The sequence below is a fragment of the Amblyraja radiata genome, chromosome 11 (assembly GCF_010909765.2).
Source record: "Amblyraja radiata isolate CabotCenter1 chromosome 11, sAmbRad1.1.pri, whole genome shotgun sequence".
Lineage (NCBI taxonomy): Eukaryota > Metazoa > Chordata > Chondrichthyes > Rajiformes > Rajidae > Amblyraja > Amblyraja radiata.
The window spans coordinates 64,700,853-64,727,227 of record NC_045966.1 but is presented as its reverse complement, the minus strand read 5'-3'; the positions used below and the strand labels follow the sequence as shown (position 1 = coordinate 64,727,227).

The 26,375-nt window shown below is 45.0% G+C and overlaps 1 protein-coding gene across 1 annotated transcript in view; it reads right to left on the bottom strand.

Annotated features, from left to right (window-relative positions):
* Positions 1–572: 572 nt before the first annotated feature.
* Positions 573–26,375, bottom strand: part of LOC116978720 (E3 ubiquitin-protein ligase TRIM39-like) — a 40,708-nt gene continuing 14,905 nt past the window's right edge. The window contains exons 2-6 of the mRNA XM_033030042.1: positions 19,845–19,940; positions 16,012–16,242; positions 10,628–10,650; positions 8,504–8,622; positions 573–2,054 (exon numbers count right to left, since the gene is read on the bottom strand). Of these exons, the coding sequence (XP_032885933.1) occupies positions 1,531–2,054; positions 8,504–8,622; positions 10,628–10,650; positions 16,012–16,242; positions 19,845–19,940 (993 nt within the window). The 3' untranslated portion in view covers positions 573–1,530. The remainder of the gene's footprint in view (positions 2,055–8,503; positions 8,623–10,627; positions 10,651–16,011; positions 16,243–19,844; positions 19,941–26,375) is intronic.

The following is a 26,375-nucleotide window of genomic DNA, read 5'->3' as shown; positions in this document are numbered from 1 at the left end:
TCTGCCATGCATTTGCCTACTCACCCAGCCTATCCCAAGTCACCTTGCAGCCTCCTAGCATCCTCCTCACAGCTAACACTGCCCCCCAGCTTCATGTCATCCGCAAACTTGGAGATGTTGCATTCAATTTCCTCGTCCAAATCATTAATATATATTGTAAATAGCTGTGGTCCCAGCACTGAGCCTTGCGGTACCCCACTAGTCACTGCCTGCCATTGTGAAAAGGACCCGTTTACTCCTACTCTTTGCTTCCTGTCTGCCAGCCAGTTCTCTATCCACATCAATACTGAACCCCCAATATCGTGTGCTTTAAGTTTGTAAACTAATCTCTTATGTGGGACCTTGTCGAAAGCCTTCTAAAAGTCCAGATATAACACACCCACAGGTTCTCCCTTATCCACTCTACTAGTTACATCTTCGAAAAATTCTATTTATCGAATATTCGAATGTACAAACTCCACACAGACAGCACCCATAGTCAGGATTAAACTTGGGTCTCTGGCGCTATAAAGCCGCAACTCTACCGCCGCGTCACTGTGCCGCCAATGATTCATTTGGACAAAACCTAGACTAAGTTGCAGATGATTTATTGAATTGAATTGAATGATACAGCACAGAAACAGGCCCTTCGGCCCATAGTTCATGCCGACTTGTGATCACCCGTACACACACGCTTATGAACATAGTAACCTCAATATCAGACATTCTAAAAGAGTTCTTCACATTAACTTTTTATAATTGGCTTCAAAGCCTTCTTTTAACTAGCCTATGAAGTCTCCTTCACGTTAACTTCTAATAATTAGCTTTGAAGCCTATAGATTTGCTGCTCTTTTATCTGCATTCCAGAATTTTGTGCATATTTAAGTTGAGAAAAATAGGCCTCCAATTTTTGGCCCACCTTATTCACCATTGTCCTGCGATGTAAATGAAACAAGTTTCATTCAGATTTATGTTATATTTTACAAGTTATTGACATTTTAAAATGTACAAAAAACACTTTACCACTTGCCCTGCCCATCAGCCGCGTTCGACGTCACAATGTGAACCCAATGGGTCCGTGCCTGCGCAGCTGGCCTGCCGCCATCTTGACATCCCAATTACTTCGTTCGCATTTGCCTGGCCTCACAACGGAGACCCAACGTCTCCACAAGTAAGTTTTGTTCTATTTTACAAGCTGCTCCACGGGTTCTCTATTCACTTTATTAACTTTAACTTAATTTCTGCCGTCAACGGCACAACTTTGAATGCAGCAGTCGCGCCTGCACAGTGCTGCCCGTCAGCCGTGCATGCGCAGTGTGGTGGAATATTGCGTTGGCGGAACGGGACTTTCGTGTGACAGGGACCCAATGGGTCCCCCGGCCATCTAGTAGATATATGGAGTTAAACACTATTAATAACAGTTTACAGGTAGAGATGGTGTTGGAACGACTTATCAGTGTTGGACTCACTGATTAACATTGATAACCGCTGGAAGTAGGCCCGTCCCAAGTGTCTCCCCATAAAGGTTGGTTCCATGTTCACCAATTAAACCTATATATGCAAGTGGACTATTTGCAATGAATCAATTTTGCAACCCGTTAAGAAGAAAGGATAGAGTTTCTCAGTGAATTTGTCCCTGAAAGTGTACAGATGTGACATGTCATCAACATTGTACAGTGTCACCTGGCCAGCCTCATAGTTCAGGTAGATGCCCAATCTCTGGGGTTTGACTGGAACAGGGAGGGCAGTACGTGGTGAAGACGTAGTGGTATATTCCTCTCCCAGACGCCACAATACCCAGGCACCAGATTTTGGTTCCGGTGTGAACTCCGCTTTCCTCAGTACCGATGCTTTTACCACTCCCACACTCCACATGGTGTTCCTTCCGACCTCGACCTCCCAGTAGTGGCTCCCAGTATTGAAGCCCTGAGATGCCAGGACACCGTGCCACTGCACAAATCGCTCTGGTTTGTCAGGGACCTTCTGTTTAGCACCAAGTCTGATGGCTGTCAGGTCACTGGACAGGATGAGTCTCGGATGCGCAGTGTCCGGATTCAGCTTCAGTTTGATTGGGACTGAAGAGGAGAAAAAAGTCTGGATGGTGAATCCACGCGATTTGCCAATCAAACATTTTGACACTTTCAGTGGTTGGTCAATATACATTCATGCACAGTAAATGAAAATGTAACAGGAAACTGCAGATGCTGGATATCTAAAATAAAAGTGGGAACTGTTAGAAGATGCTGTTTCCTTTTTACTCAGTTCTTAACACAGGCCAGCAGATCGGAAACATTATCTGTTTTCTCTTTAATTTAGTTTAGTTTGGAGATATGGCGCTGAAACAGGCCCTTCAGCCCATCGAGTCCACGTTGGCCAGCGATCCCCGCACATTAACACTATCCTACACACATTTGGAATAATTTTACACATACACAAAGCCAATTTACCTACAAACCTGGACATCTTTGGAGTGTGGGTGAAAACCGACAACCTCGGAGACAACCCACGCGGTCACGGGGAGAATGTACAAACTCCGTACAGACAGCACCCGTAGTCGGGATCGAACCTGGGTCTGTGGTGCTGCAAGCATTGTAAGGCAGCAACTCTACCACTGCGCCACCGTGCCGCGCCGAACATATTTAGAACATATCGCAGTACAGCACAAGAACTGTCTACTGTATTCATGCTGAACATGATGCCAAGTTAAACTAAGCTTCTCCGCCTACACGTTATCCATATCCCTACATATCCATGTGAACATCCAACACACCACCGTCAGATCTGTCTCCACCACTGCTAGCACCAGATTCCAGGTACCCACCACCCTCTGTGTAAAACATTTGGCCCACGCATCACCTTTAAATGTTGCCCCTCTCACCATTCAGTTACGCCCGCTGGCTGGAAGAGAGAGGTGGAATGGCACAAAGCCTAGCAAGTGATTTAGTTTAGTCTATTTTAGAGATACATCGTGGAAACAGGCCCTTCGGCTCAACGAGTCCACGCCAACCACTGGTCACCCGTACTGGTTCCATCCTACACACTAGGGACAATTTACACAATACAATTAAGCTACAAACCTGCACGTCTTTGTAATGTGGTTGGAAACCGGAGCACTTGCAGAAAACTCCACGCGGTCACAGGGAGAACGTACAAACTATATACAGACATCACCCGTAGTGAGGGTCGAACCCGGGACTCTGGAGCTGGAAGGCAGCAACTGTACTGCTGCGCCACCATGCAGCCCAGGTGATAGGTGGATATAGGTGAAGAGGGTGGGGTAGTGAGGCAGGGAGGGGGGTCACTACAGATACTTTCAAACTCTTTGATATTTTCACTCTGGTAAAGGTGCTGACTGTCTATCCTTTCTAATCCTAAACTATATGGATGTATAACTCTTCTATACTATCAGGAATAGCCATTATTTATCAGGCATTCCCGCCTGCCTCCCCACTTCCCTCTCTCGAGGCACAACACTTGGAGGTTGGGGAGGGCACTGATGTGACACTATCGCTCACTCACCGACTCACTGGCATAACCTTGCAACAGCATAGAGGTTAAAGAGATACAGCATGGAAATTGACCTTTGACCTGCCGCATCCATGCAGACCATCGATCACACGTTCACACTAATTCTAGTTATCCCACTTTTTCATCCACTCTCTACAAACTCATGGCAAGTTGTAGAGGTCAACGAGCCTACAAACCTACATGTCTTTGGGATGTGGGAGGAAACCTACCTAAAGTGGGTATGGATTCAAGTTTCTGGATCATTGGGACCTCTTTTGGGGAAGGTGCGACCTGTACAGAAAGGACGGGTTGCACTTGAACTCGAGGGGGACGAATATCCTGGCGGGGAGATTTGCAAAGGCTACTGGGGAGACTTTAAACTAGTATGGTTGGGGGGAGGGACTCGAATTGGGAAAGCTAGCAGTCAGTGTGTAAAGCAGGAGGCAGAGAATGGTAGCACTTTGACCCAAAATGTAGGGGAGAGAGAAGAAAAAGACAATAAACAGAGAATAAGAGATGGTGGGTTTCTTAAATGTGTATATTTTAATGCTAGGAGCATTGTAAGAAAGGTGGATGAACTTAGAGTCTGGATTGACACCTGGAAGTATGATGTTGTGGCGATCAGTGAAACATGGTTGCAGGAGGGCTGTGATTGGAAACTAAATATTCCAGGATTTCGTTGCTTCAGGTGTGATAGAATTGGAGGGGCAAGAGGTGGAGGTGTTGCATTGCTTATCAGGGAAGATATTACAGCAGTGCTTTGGCAGGATAGATTAGACGACTCGTCTAGGGAGGCTATTTGGGTGGAACTGAGAAATGGGAAAGGGGTAGCAACACTTATAGACCGTCAAATGGTGAGCGAGAATTGGAAGAGCAAATATGTAAGGAGATTGCAGATATTAGTAGTAAGCACAAGGTAGTGATTGTGGGAGATTTCAATTTTCCACACATAGACTGGGAAACACATTCTGTAAATGGGCTGGATGGGTTGGAGTTTGTAAAATGTGTGCAGGGTAGTTTTTTGCAGCAATACATAGAAGTACCTACTAGAGAAGGGGCGGTGCTGGACCTCCTGTTAGGAAATGAGACGGGTCAGGTGGCAGAGGTATGCGTTGGGGAACAGTTCGGGACCAGTGATCACAATACCATTAGTTTCAATATAATTATGGAGAGGGTCAGAACTGGACCTAGGGTTGAGATTTTTGATTGGAGAAAGGCTAACTTTGAGGAGATACGAAAGGATTTAAAAGGAGTAAATTGGGACAGTTTGTTTTATGGGAAAGATGTGGAAGAGAAATGGAGGACATTTAAAGGTGAAATTTTAAGTGCAGAATCTTTATATCCCTGTTCGGTCGAAAGGAAATAGTAAAAATTGGAAAGAGCCATGGTTTTCAAGGGAAATTAGACACGGTTCGGAAAAAGAGAGAGATCTACAATAATTATAGGCAGCATAGAGTAAATGAGGTGCTTGAGGAGTATAAAGAATGTAAAAAGAATCTTAAGAAAGAAATTAGAAAAGCTAAAAGAAGACATGAGGTTGCTTTGCAAGTAAGGTGAAAGTAAATCCAAAGGGTTTCTACAGCTATATTAATAGCAAAAGGATAACGAGGGATAAAATTGGTCCATTAGAGAGTCAGAGTGGACAGCTATCTGCAGAGCCAAAAGAGATGGGGGAGATATTGAACAATTTCTTTTCTTTGGTATTCACCAAGGAGAAGGATATTGAATTATGTGAGGTAAGGGAAACAAGTAGAGTAGCTATGGAAACTATGAGGATCAAAGAAGAGGAAGTACTGACACTTTTGAGAAATATAAAAGTGGATAAGTCTCCAGGTCCGGACAGGATATTCCCTAGGACATTGAGGGAAGTTAGTGTAGAAATAGCAGGGGCTATGACAGAAATATTTCAAATGTCATTAAAAACGGGAATAGTGCCGGAGGATTGGCGTACTGCGCATGTTGTTCCATTGTTTAAAAAGGGGTCTAAGAGTAAACCTAGCAATTATAGACCTGTTAGTTTGACGTCAGTGGTGGGCAAATTAATTGAAAGGATACTTAGAGATAATATATATAAGCATCTGGATAAACAGGGTCTGATTAGGAACAGTCAACATGGATTTGTGCCTGGAAGGTCATGTTTGACTAATCTTCTTGAATTTTTTGAAGAGGTTACTCGGGAAATTGATGAGGGTAAAGCAGTGGATGTTGTATATATGGACTTCAGTAAGGCCTTTGACAAGTTTGTTGGTTAAGAAGGTTCAATGGTTGGGTATTAATGGTGGAGTAGCAAGATGCATTCAACAGTGGCTGAATGGGAGATGCCAGAGAGTAATGGTGGATGGTTGTTTGTCAGGTTGGAGGCCAGTGACTAGTGGGGTGCCACAGGGATCTGTGTTGGGTCCACTGTTGTTTGTCATGTACATCAATGATCTGGATGATGGTGTGGTAAATTGGATTAGTAAGTATGCAGATGATACTAAGATAGGTGGAGTTGTGAATAATGAAGTAGATTTTCAAAGTCTACAGAGAGATTTATGTCAGTTGGAAGAGTGGGCTGAAAGATGGCAGATGGAGTTTAATGCTGATAAGTGTGAGGTGCTACATCTTGGCAGGACAAATCAAAATAGGACGTACATGGTAAATGGTAGGGAATTGAAGAATGCAGGTGAACAGAGGGATCTGGGAATAACTGTGCACAGTTCCCTGAAAGTGGAATCTCATGTAGATAGGGTGGTAAAGAAAGCTTTTGGTGTGCTGGCCTTTATAAATCAGAGCATTGAGTATAGAAGTTGGGATGTAATGTTAAAATTGTACAAGGCATTGGTGAGGCCAATTCTGGAGTATGGTGTACAATTTTGGTCGCCTAATTATAGGAAGGATGTCAACAAAATAGAGAGAGTACAGAGGAGATTTACTAGAATGTTGCCTGGGTTTCAGCAACTAAGTTACAGAGAAAGGTTGAACAAGTTAGGGCTTTATTCTTTGGAGCGCAGAAGGTTAAGGGGGGACTTGATAGAGGTCTTTAAAATGATGAGAGGGATAGACAGAGTTGACGTGGATAAGCTTTTCCCACTGAGAGTAGGGAAGATTCAAACAAGGGGACATGACTTGAGAATTAAGGGACAGAAGTTTAGGGGTAACATGAGGGGGAACTTCTTTACTCAGAGAGTGGTGGCTGTGTGGAATGAGCTTCCAGTGAAGGTGGTGGAGGCAGGTTCGCTTTTATCATTGAAAAATAAATTGGATAGTTATATGGACGGGAAAGGAATGGAGGGTTATGGTCTGAACGCAGGTGTATGGGACTAGGGGAGAATACGTGTTCGGCACGGACTAGAAGGGTCGAGATGGCCTGTTTCCATGCTGTAATTGGTTATATGGATTATAAACCAGCGCAGATGGAGGAAACGCATGTGGTCACAGGGAGAACGTGCAAACTCCACACAGACAGCAGCCGAGGACAGTGTCCAACCCGGGTCTCTGGCGCTGAGGCAGCTGCCTAAAAGCCCTGTCCCACGGTACAAGTTCATTCCAAGAGCTCTCCCGAGTTTTCCCTGATTCTAACTCGGAGATTTACGGTAATGGCCACTCGTCGGTACTCGGGGCTCTCGTGGACATTTTTCAACATGTTGAAAAATCTTCACAAGTCTTCCCGTGCATATCTGCCGTTAGCAAGTCTTCCCGAGTACCTGCCGTTAGCATTACGAGCCGCTAAGAGACATCCCGGAGCTCAGACGTACCCTCGACGTTCATTCTCCATGCTTACCACGAGTTTGATTTTTTTTAAACTCGGGAGAGCTCTTGGAATGAACTCGTACAGTGGGACAGGGCTATTACCAGCGGCAACAGCGTGAATGTCCACATCGCGGATTTCACCTAATCCGTCATTGCTGGTAAGGCCACATAGCATTTAGGAACCATCCAGACAAGGAACAGCAGATGCTAGAATGTTGACCTGAGCACAGAGTACTGGAGGAACTGAGCAGATGAGACAACATTAGTGAAGGGAATGGATGGGTGATGTTTCAGGAGTGAGAAACTTCTACAGACTGGTTGAATCAGTCTGAATCAGTCTGAAGAAGGGTCCTGACCAGAAACGTCACCTGTCCATTTCCTCCACAGCTGCCGCTGACCCACTGAGTTGCTGCTGCACTTTCTCATTTGAACCACAGTAGTCAGTCTGGCATCACAAAAGCTGGATAAGAATGGCAGATCTACTGTGCTGAGGAGCATGAATGAACCAGAAGGGATTTTAGCACAATCTGCATTTTTTTGTGGTCATCTTAAGTTGTTGCTAAATTCCAAATGATGACAGAATTTAAATTGCAGTTTCCATAGTGTGATTTGAAACTGGTAGCAATGCTTAAAATGATGGAAGGTAGAGAGAGGGTAGAAATTCATAACCTTTTTTCCCGCAGAGTAAAAATGTGGAGGACCACAGGACGTGGCTTTAAGGTGAGGGGGATGAAGTTAAAAATATGTTTGGGGCAAGTTGTGTTTAACACAGATGAAGCCTGGAACATGTTGCTGGGTGAGATGCTGGAGGCAGACACAATAGTGGGATTTAAGAGGCTTTGAGAGAGGCACATGATTATGCAGAGAATGGAGGTATAGGTTTCAGGCAGAGGAGATTAGTTTATCTTGGCTTCATTGACAGCATGGACATTGTGGGCCGAAGGGTCTGCTCCTGTACTGTACTGAACTCAGATCTTTAAACAGTTAGTTCAGGCCCCAGGATTACCAGCCGTGTTACATATCTGGTGTATCGCTATTGAACTGGCCCGGCCCAAATGTGTAGGATGGACCTTCAGGTACTAATTTACACTGAAGATAGACACAAGAAGCTGGAATAACTCAGCGGGTCAGGCAGCATCTCTGGATAAAAGGAATAGGTGACGTTTCAGGACAAAACCTTTCTTCAGACTCGACCAAATTTGTCAATTTTTCTCATACCTCTATCAAAATCTCTTCCATATTTCATTCACCATAATTCCTCGACGCTACCAGAAGATAAGTTTACCTGGATTAATTAGCTTCAGCATCCGTTTCCACAGGTTGAACTGAAAGGGGCCGCTGATATCATCTTGCCTGAGGTCAATGGAAACTATGGCGGCCTTCTGGAACTGCATGTTTTCACACCTGTGTTGGAAATAAAACGTATCGCTGAGATGTAAAAGTAGAATCTCACTTTATATACGTATCAGCACTGCCCACAACTTCTGACTCTTCACAGACTACTATCCAAGACTGAGGTCTGAGGGAAATACGAACAACATATATGATAAATATATAAATCAAGTTATTCTATGTGTTGATTGGGGATAGTTTTTGACCACGGTGTATCAAGGGGAATTTTAATAGTATTCTGCAAGGACTATCTCAGAAAGCAAATGGAGACCTCAACCAAAAATCAGCACTTCTGATAGTATTGTACTCGCTGTACTGCATCCCAAATCCTGGACACTCCACTTGTCACTTTAATTTCATGTTTTATGGATCTTGTGTTTTATGACTGTTGGCAGATCAATTTCCCTCCTGGGATGAGTAAAGTTCTATCGTATTGTATCATATCTCATCCCTTGCACATGAGACATTGGTTTTTGTTATCCATTGCTTCACTGCCACTAGCTATTAACCTTCTCCATGGGTAATGGATATGCCTTCTGAACTGTGTGTGTTAGAGGAATTAAGTGTGAAGATCCTGTTGAAGGTGTGGAAAAGATGTACAATAACAGTGCTTTGGTTACATTGATTAGAAGGACTGGAGCCTCAGGGGCTTTCCAGGTAACGGGCAGGATAGGAGAGAGAAGCAGCCTTTTCCAAGTCTTTCCCAGTGTTGACGAAGGATTATTGACCTGAAATGTTGTCCCTGTTTCCCCATCTTTGGATACTGCTTGATCTGTTGAGTTCTCTGAGCAGTTCTTGCTTCTCCAATTGAATTTTCCATCGTAGGTAATTACCCTCCCTGCTGCCTCCCTCTTCTCCATACCCAACCCAGTACATCCCATTTCTCCCCCCTATTCTTGGCAACACAAGTGGATAGAGTGGCAAACAATGCATATTATACGCTTGTTTTCATTGATCAACTCATTGTGCATGAGTCGTTGCATTTAGTTCATTATCACTTGTACTGAAGTTTAATGAAAAGTTTTTTTGCGTGCTAACTAGTCAGCAGAAAAATAATAGATGATTACAATCGAGCCATCCACAGTGTAGATAAATGATAATGGGAATAATGTTTAGTGCAAGATAAATTCCAGTCGTGACGTCATGATGCAGCTTTATTAGACATTCGTTAGGCCGCATATGGAGTATTGCATGCAGTTGCTCATCCCTTTAACCAGAGGATATGGAGGCTTTGGAAAGGTTTATCGGAATGATGCCTGGATTTGGTGGTATTGGCTATAGCCAAGATGTTTGACACACTTGGATTATTTTCTCTGGAACATCAGAGGTTAAGGGGAGACCTAATAGAATTATATAAAATTATGAGGAACATACATACGTTAGACAGCAAGAACCCTTTTCCCTGGATGTAAGTATTAAATACAGGAGGGCAGTTTTAAGGTGAGAGGGGCAAAGTTTAAAAGAGATCCGCGGGACAAGTTCTTTTTTTACACAGAGGGCGGTGAGTGCCTGGAAAATGCTGCCAGGGGCGGTGGTGGTCGCACATACGGTGGTGGTGTTGAAGAGACTTTTGGATATATAGGGAATGGAGGGATATGGATTATGTACAAGCAGATAAGGGCTTGTCTTGGCATCATGTATGGCATAGACATTGTGGGCTGAAATGCCTGTTCTTCCATCTAGATCCCTCACTTTTGCTTTGCATTTCACCCATCTTCTCTTCTTATCTGATACATGTTTGTTGCCTTTGTATCTCGAGCCCGTTTCGCTTATTCCACTGCCAATCAACCCCTCCCCCCACCCCAACTGTATCCACCTATCACTCACCAGGCTTTGTCCCGCACACTACTCCTTCTCAGCTTTCTTCCAGCCCCTAACGTTTTTTGCTCCAATTAACCAAGTATTCAGTCACTTTGCAGGCCATTAACAGCTTGCACAATGCAAAGGACTACAGGTGGAATGAGTTGTGCTACAGAATATATAATTGTCAGCCAAATATGGACAAGAAAGCACTTACCGGCCAAGAATATTATTAATATCCTGAAAGAGAGAAGACGTTTGTTTTAGTTTTAGTTTTTAGTTTAGAGATACAGCACAGAAACCGGCCCTTCGATCAACCTAGCCCGCACCGACCAGCGATCCCCGCACATTAACACTATCCTGCACACACTAGGGACAATTTACATTTAAACCAAGCCAATCATTTACAAAATTGTACGTCTTTTGGAGTGAGTGAGGAAACCGAGATCTCTGAGAAAACCCATGGAGGTCACGGGGAAAATGTACAAACTCCGTACAGCCAGTTCCTGCTGTCAGGATCGAACCCGGGTCTCTGGTGCTGTAAGGCAGCAACTCTATCGCTGCACCATGTCGCCCTTTATTACAACATTGCATTACAAAGATCTGTCAGAAAATTAAACAATGGTACAAATGCATTTCCAATTGCATTGTGTAAAAACTGCGATTTGATTTTCCACTGATTCCCAAGATTTGGACACAGAATACATTCAATGCCAAACTCATAATGCGAAATTCAATGGTAGCTCTCTCATCAGAAGCCTGTTTATACATTGCATAGATAGGTTTAGTTTAGCTTCGGTATACAACACGGAAACAGGCCCATTGCCCCACAAAGCCCATGCTAATCATCGATCACCCAATTGCATCAGTTCTAAGTTATTCCACTTTCCCATCCACTCCCTATACACTAATGGCAATTTTACAGAAACCAGTAAACCTACAAACCCCCACAACTTTGGCATGAGGGAGAAAACAGGAGCACCTGGAGAAAACCCACGTGGCCACAGAGAGAACATGCAATTCTCTGTTGGAATTCTCTCAATTGGAATTCTCTGCCTCAGAGGGTGGAGGTCGGTTCTCTGGATGCTTTCAAGAGAGAGCTGGATAGGGCTCTTAAAAATAGCGGAGTCAGGGGATATGGGGAAAAGGCAGGAACGGGGTACTGATTGGGGATGATCAGCCATGATCACATTGAATGGCGGTGCTGGCTCGAAGGGCCGAATGGCCTATTCCTGCACCTATTGTCTAGTGCCTATTTGTCAAAGTCTGCACAGACAGTGCCCAAGCTCAAACTGCGAAAGGAAAATGGACAAGCACATCTGGTCAGGCATCTGTGGCAAGAGCAACGCAGAGTTAATGTTTAGTTTAGAGATACAGTGTGGAAACAGGCCCTTCAGCCCACTGAGTCCGCACCGACCGGCGATCCCCACACACTAACACCTTCCTACTGGGGACAATTTACACTGATACCAAGCCAATTTGCAGGTTAATAATGTTAACTCTGTTTCATTCTTCAGCAATATTTTAGGCTTCTATTTTTGATTTTCTGCATTTGCTTGTCAACCACAGCTTGCCTCGTGTGAAGGGGGCACATGTTTTATTTTTACACAGTGGGTGGTGGGTACCTTGAACAGGCAGCAACAGGTGGTTTATTAGTTTAGTTTAGGGATACAATGTGGAAACAGGCCCTTCGGCCCACAGAGTCTACACCGACCAGCGATCGATCCCCGCACATTAACACTCCCCTACACACACTAGGAACAATTTGTGATTTTACCAAGCCAATTAACCTACAAACTGTGCGAGAGGAAACTGAAGATCTCAAAGAAACCCATGCAGGTCACGGAAGAACGTACAAAGTCCGTACAGATAGCACCCGTCTTCAGGATGGAACCCGGGTCTCTGGCGCTGTGAGGCAGTTGTGCTACCGCTGCGCCACCGTGCTGCCCTAGGTGGTGGCGCATGTCGATAAAATAGCAGCATTTACGTAGCGTTTAGATAGGCACATGGATATGCAGGGCATGGAGGGATATGGATCATGTACAGACTGAAGAGAATAGTTTAGCTTGGAATCATATTCAGCTGTGAGATTGTGGGTTGAAAGGTCTGTTCCTGTGCTATGTCCCAAGTTCTACGGTCTATTAACAGAAAAACCGACTGGTAAAATTGAAGCTGTGAGGAAATGGTTCTTTGATGCATAAACCTCTTTTATTTCATGCTCTGACTATTTGGAAATCCTGATACATCCAATTTGCCACATCACGTGCTGATTTCCCTGTTCCTTTTAATGCAACAGGATCTTAGTCACCTTTGATAGACACAAAATGCTGGAGTACCTCAGTGGGACAGGCAGCATCTCTGGGGAGAAGGAATGGGTGATGTTTTGGATCGTGACCCTTCTTCAGATTTAAAGTTAGGGGAGGGGGAGATACGGAATTGTAAGGTGTGAGAACGAGATATCAAAGGGGGTGAAGAGGCAAGAAAAATGTAGAATAGATCATTGTTAGCTAGGAGAAGGTAACAACAAAGCAAACAGAGATAAAATGCAATCAGGACAGTCAGACTGGTCGGAGTTCTGGGAAGGGGGAGGGGTGGAAAGAGAGGGAAAGCTAGGGTTACTTGAAGTTAGAGCAGTCAATCTTTGGTTTAAACTAGCATCTGCAGTTCCTTCCTACTCTTAGCTGCCATTCTTCCTTTAGCATTCTGGTGCTAAACTTCTGCACTCACAGAACAGCACAGCAAAATACTGGAGCAGGCCCTTTGGCCCACAATGTCTGCGCCAAACATGATGCCAAGATAGACTAATCTCATCTGCCAGCATGTGACCATGACGTGCCTGTCTAAACGCTCATACACACCAGTATTGGACCTGCATCCACCACCACCACCCCTGGTCGTGCATTCCAGGCACCAACCACCCTCGCTTGTCCTGCACATCTCCTTTACATTTTGTCTCCTCACCATAAAGCTATTCCCTCTAATCTTTCATACATCCACCACAGGAAAGGGTTGTGACTCTCTACTCTAGAGCTCTCTTAATTTTATATACTTCCATCCGGTCTCTCCTCAACCGGCAGTCCAGAGAAAACTATCCAAGTTTGTCCATCATCTTCGGATACTAATTCCCTGTAATCCAGGCATCATTCTAGTAAACATCTAGTGCATTCTCTCCAAGGCCTCTACATACTTCTTATATTGGGGTGCCCACAACTGCACACAATACTCCAAATGAGGTCTAACCAAAGTGCTAAAAATCAGCATCGTGTCTTCCCGACACTTCTACTCAATGCCCAACTAGTCTTTTCCTTTTCACTGGCTTGCATAACTTGGGTCTGACGTGATTCTGTGTGCTGATTGTGTCTATAAGCTTGTGATGGTGCAGGAATCAAAATTGTTATTGTATCTGTCCCTCACTCTACATATTCATATGACAATCAGCTCGACTTGACTTAACTAGTCTCCCTTAAAACTCACCTGGGGCCCACTCCCCATCCATGCTTCCTTGAAACTTGCTTCGTTCTGCTGCTAGTGCTCTGTTTAAATGTACCTGGTTAACTGAAATAGACACAACAATCTGGAGTAACTCAGCGGGCGAGGCTGCATCTCTGGAGAGAAGGAATAGGTTTTGGGTCGAGACCCTTCTTAAGACTGAGTGTCGGGGGAAAGGGAAACGGGAGATATGGAAGGTACATAGAAGAAATGAATGAAAGATCTGCAAAAAGCAATGACGATCAAGGAAAGGTGAAGCCCACAATGGTCCATTGTTGACTGTGGGATCGGTGATAATGAGCTAACTGGAATGTTTATTGTTATTCTACATATCATCTATAAACAATGATTTTAAAGAGGGGAAAACACAAAGTGCCTGAGGAATTCAGCAGATCATGCAGCATCTGTAGAGGGGGAAAGGATACATGACGAATTGGGTTGGGACCTCCTCTAGACTGAGTCAGACATAATTAGTGGACATAGTGCTGTTATAACTCAGCAGGTCAAGCAGCTTGTTTGATGGTGCTTGACCTGCTGAGCTATTCTAGAACTCTGTATCCTCTTGTGGAAACCAGCATCAGCAATTTCTTGTTTCGAAGTGTGTTGGAGTATGAATGAATATGATCTCCCATGGCTCGTCCAGACTGCGCTACCACATCTAGCAGGAAACCTCTGTAAGAAGAGGTTCCTGCAAGAAAACACAACCTGGTAAGTATTAAAAACTTACCTGTAGGTTTAAACTTACCGCTGGCAGGAGTGACTTGCCTGCCAGTCCGGTGCTTCGCCATGTGAATGACTATATGACACGCATGCGGACTGGTGGGGCTTCTTCACGGAATCACTCACGTGACTTCGAAGTAAAATGTGAGGTTATCCACTTTGGCGGCAAAAACAAGTGGGCAGATTATTATCTCAATGGGGTTAGGTTAGGTAAGGGGGAGATGCAGTGAGACCTGGGTGTCCTTGTACACCGGTCACTGAAAGTTGGCGTGCAGGTACAACAGGCAGTGAAGAAAGCTAAGAGAATGTTGGCCTTCATAACAAGAGGATTTCAGTATCGGAGTAAATGTATAGGGCTCTGGCAAGACCACATCTGAAGTATTGTGTACAGTTTTGGTCTCCTAATTTGAGGAAGGACAACCTTGTGATTGAGACAGTGCAGCAGAGGTTCACAAGATTGATCCCTGGGATGGTGGGACTGTCATATGAGAAAAGATTGAAAAGACTAGGCTTGTATTCACTGGAGTTTAGAAGGATGAGGGGAGGTTTTATGGAAACATATAAAATTATAAAAGGACTGGACAAGCTAGATGCAGGAAAAATGTTCCCAATGTTGGGCGAGTCCAGAACCAGGGGTCACAGTCTTAGAATAAAGGGGAGGCCATTTAAGACTGAGGTGAGAAAAAAAAATTTTCACCCAGAGTTGTGAATTTGTGGAATTCCCTGCCACAGAGAGTAGTGGAGGCCAAATCACTGGATGGATTTAAGAGAGTTAGATAGAGCTCTAGGGACTAGTGGAATCAAGGGATATGGGGAGAAGGCAGGCACGGGTTATTGATTTGGGATGATCAGCCATGATCACAATGAATGGCGGTGCTCGAAGGGCCGAATGGCCTCCTCCTGCACCTATTTTCTATGTTTCTATGATCCAAGAGTCTGGAAAAGCTGCTAGATTGGTTTAGAGTTTAGAGATACAGCAAGGGAAAAGGCCTTTCCGACCACTAAGTCTGCGCCGACCAGCGATCCTCGCAAATTGACACTACCCTACACACACTAGGGCCAATTTACATTTCTATGAAGCCAATTAACCTACAAACCTGCATGTCTTTGGAGTGTGGGAGGAAACCGAAGATCTCGAGATAACCCACGCGGTTACGGGGAGCACGTACAAACTCCGTACAGACAGCACCCATAGTCGGGATTGAACCTAGGTCTCTGGTGCTGTAAGTGCTGTAAAGCGGCAACAATACCCCTGCTCCACCGTGCCACCCATACTGGGACTGGTGCTGCCAAAGTTCTGAATATGGATTGATGGAGTTATCTACTGTATATTGGGTTTTACAATCTGAATGGTAATGGCATCATGTTTCCCATGTAAACAATAGACAATACCTGCATAAATTCTGCATCTTCTAGACTCAGTTTTCCTTGCATGTCTGAGATTGCTTGCTTAATTGACGCATGCTGTTCGGAGATTTTCTTTAGATTTTCATCTTTTTGTTGCAATATGGCATTTTCCTTTTGCTCCAGTTTTGTTTTCAGCGTTTTCTCTTCCTGGTGCAAAAACTGGTGCAATTCTTTGAACTTAAATTCAATGTCCTTCTGCAGAGCGGCAGATTCTTTCTGATGGAATAAACAACAGGTGCATTTACCCAGTACAAGGTGACAAGTGCATGAGTCGTGGAGCATAGAACCGAAAACAGTACCGCACAGGAACAGGCCCTTTGTTCCATAATGCCACAGCTGAACATTATACTAGGTTAAAACTGAAAGCACACACCTCTAGATTCAAGGACAGTTTCTTCCAGCTGGTATCCGGCAACTGAACCATCCTCTCACTACCAGAGAGCTGTTCTGAACAACCATCTACCTCATTGGAGACCCTTTAAACAATCTTTAATCGGACTTTATCTTTCTTTTTATTTTAGAGATACAGCGTTGAAACTGGGTCTTTGGTCGACCAAGTCTGTGACGACCAGTGGTCACCCATACATTAGCTCTACCCGACACACTGGGGACAATTTACAGAAGCCATTTAACCTACAAACCTGCACATCTTTGGAATGTGGGAGGAAACATCTTTAAGGTGAGAGGAACGAGTTTAAAGGAGATGTGCGGTGCAAGTATTTTTATTTACGCAAAGGCTGGTGAGTGCTTGCAATGTGTTGTTGTAAGGGGGGAGGGGGGGGGGGGGTGCTTGAGGCAGATACGTTAGTGGCATTTAAGAGGCTGTTGGGTAGGCAAGTGAACGGTGGGATATGGATAATGTGCAGGCAGATAAGAGTTGGTCCTGTCATTATATTTGGCTGACATTGTGGGCCAAAGGGCCTATTCCTATGTCCCATGTTCTAGGGTAGTGATGATTTGACACCGTGGTGCAGCTTCAGTCTCCTTGTTTACAGAAGGCAGTGTTGTAAAGGTTCATTAACTTGACTCATCATTAAAATTAGTTGTATTATATGGGAAGTGAATAAGATTCTGAGTGGAGTTGTTGACAGGATATGTTGTAGGAAGGAACTGCTGATGCTGGTTTAAACCAGATAGGCACAAAACACATTTCCTTATCTCTATATCTCCCTCTCCCCTGATTCAGTCTAAAGAAGGGTCTCTACCCGAAACGTCACCCATTCCTTCTATCCAGAGATGCTGCCTGTCCCACTGCGTTACTTCAGCATTTTATGTCTATCTTTTTTTATAACCATATAACCATATAACAATTACAGCACGGAAACAGGCCATCTCGGCCCTTCTAGTCCGTGCCGAACACGTATTCTCCCCTAGTCCCATATACCTGCGCTCAGACCATAACCCTCCATTCCTTTCCCGTCCATATAACTATCCAATTTATTTTTAAATGATAAAAACGAACCTGCCTCCACCACCTTCACTGGAAGCTCATTCCACACAGCCACCACTCTCTGAGTAAAGAAGTTCCCCCTCATGTTACCCCTAAACTTCTGTCCCTTAATTCTCAAGTCATGTCCCCTTGTTTGAATCTTCCCTACTCTCAGGGGGAAAAGCTTATCCGCGTCAACTCTGTCTATCCCTCTCATCATTTTAAAGACCTCTATCAAGTCCCCCCTTAACCTTCTGCGCTCCAAAGAATAAAGCCCTAACTTGTTCAACCTTTCTCTGTAACTTAGTTGCTGAAACCCAGGCAACATTCTAGTAAATCTCCGCTGTACTCTCTCTATTTTGTTGACGTCCTTCCTATAATTAGGCGACCAAAATTGTACACCATACTCCAGAATTGGCCTCACCAATGCCTTGTACAATTTTAACATTACATCCCAACTTCTATACTCAATGCTCTGATTTATAAAGGCCAGCACACCAAAAGCTTTCTTTACCACCCTATCTACATGAGATTCCACTTTCAGGGAACTGTGCACAGTTATTCCCAGATCCCTCTGTTCACCTGCATTCTTCAATTCCCTACCATTTACCATGTACATCCTATTTTGATTTGTCCTGCCAAGATGTAGCACCTCACACTTATCAGCATTAAACTCCATCTGCCATCTTTCAGCCCACTCTTCCAACTGGCATAAATCTCTCTGTAGACTTTGAAAATCTATTTCATTATCCACAACCCCACCTATCTTAGTATCATCTGCATACTTACTAATCCAATTTACCACACCATCATCCAGATCATTGATGTACATGACAAACAACAGTGGACCCAACACATATCCCTGTGGCACCCCACTAGTCACTGACCTCTAACCTGACAAACAACCATCCACCATTACTCTCTGGCATCTCCCATTCAGCCACTGTTGAATCCATCTTGCTACTCCACCATTAATACCCAACAATTGAACCTTCTTAACCAACCTTCCGTGAGGAACCTTGTCAAAGGCCTTACTGAAAGGCCTTACTAAAAGGCCTAACTTTTTGACAGGATACTTCCTCTGGTTGGGACCATCTAGAACAGGTATAGATTTGGCCAACGGCTTTACCTACTGAATGGAATGAAGAAATAAATCTGAGGAATGAGCCTGAAGAAATGTCCTGATCCGAAATGTCACCTATCCGTTTCCTCAACTGATGCTGCCTGATTCCCTGAGCTCCTCCAGCACTTTGTGTTTTGTTCAAGATTTCAGCATCTGCAGTTCCTTTTACCTCTAAGGGAAAGAGAAGGATTTTTGTTTGCTCAAAGGTTTGTGAGTCATCGATGAATTGATATAATAGTGAGGTGAACAGTTGTGACTAGAAAGGCAGGCAGGCTTGCTGGAGCACATGGAGTCCCAAGGAAATGCAGATGCTGGAATCTTGAGCAAAATACAAAGTGCTGTAGGAAGTATATGTCGCATGGGATCCAAAGACAGAAAGCTGAATGGATAGAGAAATGGTTTCATGGAAGGAGGAGAGGGTGATGGTGGAAGGTTGCTTTTCAGATTGGACACCTGTGACTAGTGGTGTGCCTTGGGGCTCGGTGCTGGACCCATTGCTGTTTGTCAGGTATAGCAAATATATGGACAAGAACATACATGCAGAGGGGAAAGATTTAATAGGAACCTGAGGAGTAACTTTTTTACACAACGGGTGGTCAGTGTATGGAACGAGTTGCTTGAGGACGTAGCTAGGGCAGGCACCATCACAACGTTTGAGAAACATTTAGACAGGTACATGGATCAGATAGGTTTAGAAGGATATGGGCCAAACACAGACTGGTGGGACTAGTATAGATGAGACATGTTGGTCCATGTAGGCAAGTTGTGTCGAAGGGCCTGTTTCCACACCATATGACTCTATGAACGAATCAGTTCAGGAGCACCCATGAACAGAATGGACAAACAGCCGGAAACATTGATTATCCATTCCCTCCAGTGATGCTGCCTGACCCACTGCATTACTCCAGCACTTTGTGTGTTTATGGAGCACTTGTCTGACTCCTGCTCCCTTCCCTACGCTTCTCATGTTGTGTGGTTGGAGAAAACATTGGGCCTATCAATGAAGGTGCAAGAAATTAAGGATGCTGGGTCCTTCAGCAAATGTTCATTGTGATTTTTGGCGTGGAATCGGAGGAAACAAAATATTACAACAGATCAATTATATAATGGAGTGAAAGGCACAAAAAAAAAATATTGACCTGGTGCTAGATTGAGTCCATGTCCCACATGCATGACATTGGACCACAACACTAGTTGTTACATTAACTGTTTGGTTTCCCATCTCAACTTTGCTTTGGTGTGGGACCTTCAAACAACTCTTCTTACCTTCAGTTTATTGACATCTTCCTCTTCTTCATCCTGACTTTTACAGATATCAACCATTTGTTCATTGAGGGACTCTATTTTTTTCCGTACCATTCCCTGGAACAGAGATATTCGCAAAAATAGTTACTTTGGTCTCCTGAAAATTATAACATTTTTAAAGTCTGTTGTCAATGATCTGGAAGATCAACAATAATAGTTTGGCTCAGCTGGTGGAGCAGCTTCACAGCTCCAGCGATCTAGTTTCAACCTGGTCCACAAGGTTTGTCCATGTGGCGTTCCCCTTGTGTGCATTACACCCATTTCATCATATTTTTTTCCATGTCCCATAAAACAGGCAATCTGGCATGTTTCCAATGGCTCTAACCATTTTCTACAGATGCATCCTAGAAAGCATCATATTAGAATGCATCACAGCTTGGTTTGGCAACTGCTCTGCCCAAAACTGCAAGAAATTGCCAAGAGTTGCGATGCAGCCCAGTCCATCATAAAAACCAGCCTCCCCCTCAACGACTCCATCGATACCCCATTTTCTCAAGAAAGCAGCCAACATAATCGAGGACAACCCTCCCCAGTCATTCTCTCTTCTCACCTGTTCCAACAGTCAGAAGATCCAAAATCTTGAAAGTGTGTATGACTTTCAGGAATAGCTGCTGTTATCAGACTATTTAACAGACTCTTATAAGCTAGTGGTATGGTCCCGATCACCCAATCTATCTTCCTGCAAAGTTTACATTTTTAGAAAATCTGCACTTTCTCTCTAACTGCAGCACTATACTCAACACTGTTTATTTTTCTCTTTGCACTACCTGGTATACTTGTCTATGGGTTATTGTACATAAATTGTATGACTTGATGGATGGCGGGCTGAGCAAATTTTTTCACTGTATCTCAGTACACCTGAGAATACAAAACCAATACCAAAGGTAATTGTGTTCTGTTTGGTAGTTGAAGAGGACACAGTAAATTGCCCCGAGCATACAGGTGAGCGACTGAATCTGGGTAAAGTTGATGGGAAAGTGGAAGGAATAGATTACAGGGAAAATTATTGGGAAATAAGGTCGCCCTCTATGCTGGCATACTCAGTGGGCTGAAATAGCCTTCACCTATATCACAAGGATAAACAGAATTGGAATTTGTGGTATAGGTTCATTAATGTTATGTGTACTCAGATGTAGTGAAAAACTTTTGTTTGTGTTCCATGCAAACAAATCAGGTAAAACTATACATGAATACAATCAAACAAGTACAATAGTAAGAGTGAAGAGCAAATACCAAAGTGCAGAATATAGTTCCCAGCAATGGAGCATAACAGTTCCATAGAAACAGTCCAATGTCAACCATGAGTTAAATTGGAGAATCGGGACTGTATTCTAGCTTAAGACAGGATCTTCCAGAAGTATGGTAACTATGACAGGGGAAGAAGCTGTTCCTGAGTCTCGCTTTACGGACTTTCAAGCTTCTGTATCTTCCGCCTGATGGGAGCGGGGAGAAGAGGGAATGACCAGGATGAAAAAGAACCTAGATTTTGTTGACTGTTATCCCGCAGTAACATCGATGGAGTGTCAGTCATAGAATCTTGCAGCGTGGAAACAGGCCATTCAGCCCATTTGCACTCACCAGCAAAAGTCGCACCTGCTTGCATTTGGCCCATATCCCTCTAAACCTGTCCTATCCATGTACCCGTCTAAATGTTTCTCAAACTTTGCGATAGTACCTGGATCAACAACCTCCTCTGGCAACTCATTTCATACACCTACTACCCATTGTGTGAAAAAGTTACCCTATTAAATCTTTCCCCCTCACTTTAAACCTATGTCCTCTGGTTCTCGATATCACCACTCTGGTCAAGAGACTCTGTGCATCTTCCCAATCTATTCCTCTCATGATTTTGTACACCTCTATAAAATCACCCCTCACCCTCCTGCTCTCGGAAAAAAATAGTCCTAGCCTGCTCAGCCTCTCCCTAAAGCTGAGGCCTTTGAGTCCTGCCAACATCTTCATCATACCTCTCCTCCATATTCACCGACCCCTGCCTAAACCACAGAACCCTCTTCTCCACAGTGGGCAACCTCCTCAAGCCTCGAGCCAACACTCTCCCTACCTCTACTCCGGATCTCTGCAACTCATTCCTCCACTTTTTCGCTGATAAAATCAGCACCATCTATCAATCTTTATCCCCTGTACCCTACTCCACCACCTACCAAGGCCCCTCCTTTCAACATCTCCACTGACCTCCTTACACCTCCTCCACACTGCTTCCTCTCCCAGTTTGACCTGGTCACCCCTACTGAAATCTCCAAACTCATCAGCTCTTCCAAACCCACTACCTGCTCCCTCGACCCTCTCCCCACTCCCCTGCTGAAGTCCTGCCTCCCCGTTCTCTGCCCCTACCCCACTAATCTCTTCAACTCCTCATTGTCCCAAGGAATTGTCCCCTCCGCTTTCAAAACTGCTGCTGTCACACCAATCTTAAAGAAACCTGGTCTTGATCCCTCCTCTCTCATTAACTACCGCCCAATCTCAAACCTCCCCTTTCTTTCAAAAACCCTGGAGCGTATCGTTGCGTCGCAACTTCATTCCCACCTCCTTGCGTATAACCTACTTGAATCCCTCCAATCTGGCTTTCGCCCCCTCCATAGCACATAAACTGCTCTCCTCAGAGTCCTCAACGACCTCCTCACCTCTGTTGACACTGGTTCCCTCAACATCCTCATCCTCCTCGACCTGAGCGCAGCCTTCGATACAGTGAACCATAACATCCTGCTCACCAGACTCAAGGTCCTCGGCATTGAAGGCTCTGCACTCAGCTGGCTCCGTTCCTACCTTTCCAACAGATCTCACTTCATCTCTCTCCACAACCACACCTCTGCTACAGCCACAGTCACTCAAGGCGTTCCCCAAGGCTCCGTACTCGGCCCCCTCCTCTTCATCATCTACATCCTCCCCCTTGCTCAGATACTCCGCCACTTCAACCTGGACTTCTACTGTTACGCCGATGACACCCAGATCTACCTCGGCACCAAATCCCCCCCTCTCCCATATCAACTCCTGTTTGTCAGCTATAAAAACCTGGATGCAACATAACTTCCTCAAACTCAACAGCGATAAGACAGAATTCCTCCTCATAGGCTCCAAAGCCACACTCAGCAAAATCAATAACCCCACTCTCACCATCGACGGCACCACTGTCTCCCCATCTCCCCAGGCCCGCAACCTTGGCGTGATCTTTGATTCCACCCTCTCCCTTGAGCCTCACATCCGCCATGTCATTAAAACCTCCTTCTTTCATCTCCGCAACATCGCCAAACTCAGACCCTCTCTCACACCTCCCGCTGCTGAAAGACCCATCCTTGCTTTCATCTCCTCCCGACTGGACTATTGCAACTCACTTCTCCTTGGCATCAGCTCCACCTACATCAACCGACTCCAACTGGTCCAGAACGCAGCCTCCCGACTCATCACCCACACCAAATCCTGGCATCACATCACTCCAGTCCTCAAACAACTTCACTGGCTTCCCATCTCCCACCGGATCACCTACAAAATCCTGATCCTCACCTACAAAGCCCTCCACCATCTGCCCCCCCCATATCTCACTGACCTCCTCTCCCCCTACCAACCCTCATGGTCCCTCAGATCCACATCAGCCAGTCTCCTCTCCATCCACAAGTCCAACCTCCGCAGTTTTGGGGACAGAGCCTTCTCCAGGGCAGCTCCCAGGCTCTGGAACTCCCTCCCCCAACTGATCCACAATTCCGTGTCCCTCACCATCTTCCAGTCCCGCCTCAAGACCCATCTCTTCACCTCTGCCTATCCTTAGCCCCACGTCCCCCTCCCTTTTCATCTGTGCATTAATTGCCTCATATTGTGTTTTGTCTTTACTTTGTGTACTAGTCATGTCTCTACTATTTATTTAATACCCCTTACATGTTTTTCCTCTACCTGCTAAATTTTTGTAAGGTGTCCTTGAGACTCTTGAAAGGCGCCCATAAATAAAATGTATTATTATTATTATTATCAATCTTCTCTGCACCCTTTCCAACTGTGTATGGTGGGGAATCTGGTCTGGATGATGGCCTGTGTGACGTCCACAACTCTGCAATTTCTTGCTGTTTCAGGCAGAGCTATTCCCAAACCAAGTAGCCATGCATCCTGAAAACCTGATTTCTGCAGTGCATCTGTAGAAGTTAGTAAGAACCCTTGGAGACATGCTGGATTCCTGAGGAAGTAGAGGCATTGGTGTGCTTTTGTGGCTGTAGCTTCAATGTACTTGATCAAGGACAGGATTTCCATTCATAATTATAATAACAATTAAAAAATGGGTGAAGAGAGATGGAAGGGATAATCTGAGAATATAAGAAATTGGGGCAGATTTTGATAACATGGCTCCCCGTGTCCTTCACCTGAGAACCACCCACTTCCCTTCCCGATTCTCATGATCCTCATCTCTCTTCGGGGCAAATTCTCTCTTGAACGCATTTAATGACGTTTACTCCACAACTCTCTGCAGTAGACTATTCCAAAGATTCACCATCCTCAGTGGTGAACCCCCGAAAAGCACCTGGACCTGATGGTATACCCGGTCGTGTTCTAAAAACCTGTGCGGACCAACTGGCTGGAGTTTTTACGGACATACGCCACAGTTGTTACAGACTTCGTAAAGAAATGTGTGGAGGCCTGCATCCCTACAAAAACCTTCCGAGTGTTTCCAAATCAGAAACCTTGGATGAACTTTGAGAAGTCTTCTGAAGTCCAGACACAGGGCATTCACTTCCAATGATACAGTGGCCTACATGAAGTCCAGATACGACCTTGGTAAGGCCATCAAAAAGGCCAAAAGGGACTTCTGCTCCAAACTGGAGGATGAGACAGATGTTCGGCAGCTGTGGCGGGGCCTGAATGCAATCACCTCCTACAAGGCGAAACCAGGAGGCAGCTCGAATGTTGGCTAAACATCACTCCCTGACGAGCTCAATGCGTTTTACGCACGCTTTGATAGGGAGAATACTGATGTGCCTTCCTGAGCCCCCATTCGCTGTGATGGCAGTTCAGTCTCAGTCACAGAGGCCGACGTCAGGAAATCCTTCAGAGGGGTGAACCCCCGAAAAGCACCTAGACCTGATGGTATACCCGGTCGTGTTCTAAAAACCTGTGCGGACCAACTGGCTGGAGTTTTTACGGACATTTTCAACCTCTCACTTCTGAGGTCTGAGGTCCCCACCTGCTTTAAAAGGGCATCTATTATACCAGTGCCCAAGAAGAGTAAGGTGACGTGCCTCAATGACTATCGACCAGTGGCACTAACGCCAGTGGTGGTGAAGTGCTTTGAGAGGCTGATCATGGAGCAAATCAACTCCTACCTCGACAAAAACCTGGACTCACTGCAGTTCGCTTACCGCCACAACAGATCAACGGTGGATGCGATCTCGCTGGCCCTCCACTCCGCTCTGGACCACTTGGACAACAAAAACTCATATGTCAGGCTGTTATTCATCGACTACAGCTCGGCATTTAACACAATCATCCCCTCCAAGCTGGTTACCAAACTCGCGGAACTGGGTCTCTGCGCATCCCTCTGCAATTGGATCCTCGACTTCCTCATTCACATACCACAGTCTGTTCGTATTGGTGGAAATGTGTCAGCCTCGATAACAATCAGCATGGGAGCACCTCAAAGCTGCGTGCTCAGGCCCCTGCTGTACTCACTCTATACTCATGACTGCGTAGCCAGTCACAGTGCGAACTCCATCATCAAGTTCGCTGACAACACCACTGTTGTGGGGCGTATCACTGATGGGGATGAGTCAGACTATAGGAGCGAGATCGAGCAACTGTCCATATGGTGCCAGCGCAATAACCTGGCCCTCAACACCAGCAAAACCAAGGTACTGATTGTGGACTTTGGAAGGAGTAGGAGGGGGACCCACATCCCCATTTATATCAACGGGTCGATGGTTGAAAGGGTCAAGACGTGCACATCTCTGAAGATCTTTCCTGGTCCGTGAACACTAATGCAATTATCAAGAAAGCTCATCAACGCTTCTACTTCCTGAGAAGATTACGGAGAGTCGGTTTGTCAAGGAAGACTCTCTCTAACTTCTACAGGTGCACAGTAGAGAGCATGCTGACTGGTTGCATCGTGGCTTGGTTCGGCAATTTGAGCGCCCTGGAGAGGAAAAGGCTACAAAAAGTAATAAACACTGCCCAGTCCATCATCGGCTCTGACCTTCCTTCCATTGAGGGGAATTATCGCAGTCGCTGCCTCAAAAAGGCTGGCAGTATCATCAAAGACCCACACCATCCTGGCCACACACTCATCTCCCTGCTTCCTTCAGGTAGAAGGTACAGGAGCCTGAAGACTGCAACAACCAGGATCAGGAATAGTTACTTCCCCACAGCCATCAGGCTATTAAACCTGGATCGGTCAAAACTTTTATTATTAATAATCCATTTTCTGTTATTTGTACTTTATCAGTTTATTTATTCATGTGTGTATATATTTATATTATGGTATATGGACACACTTATCTA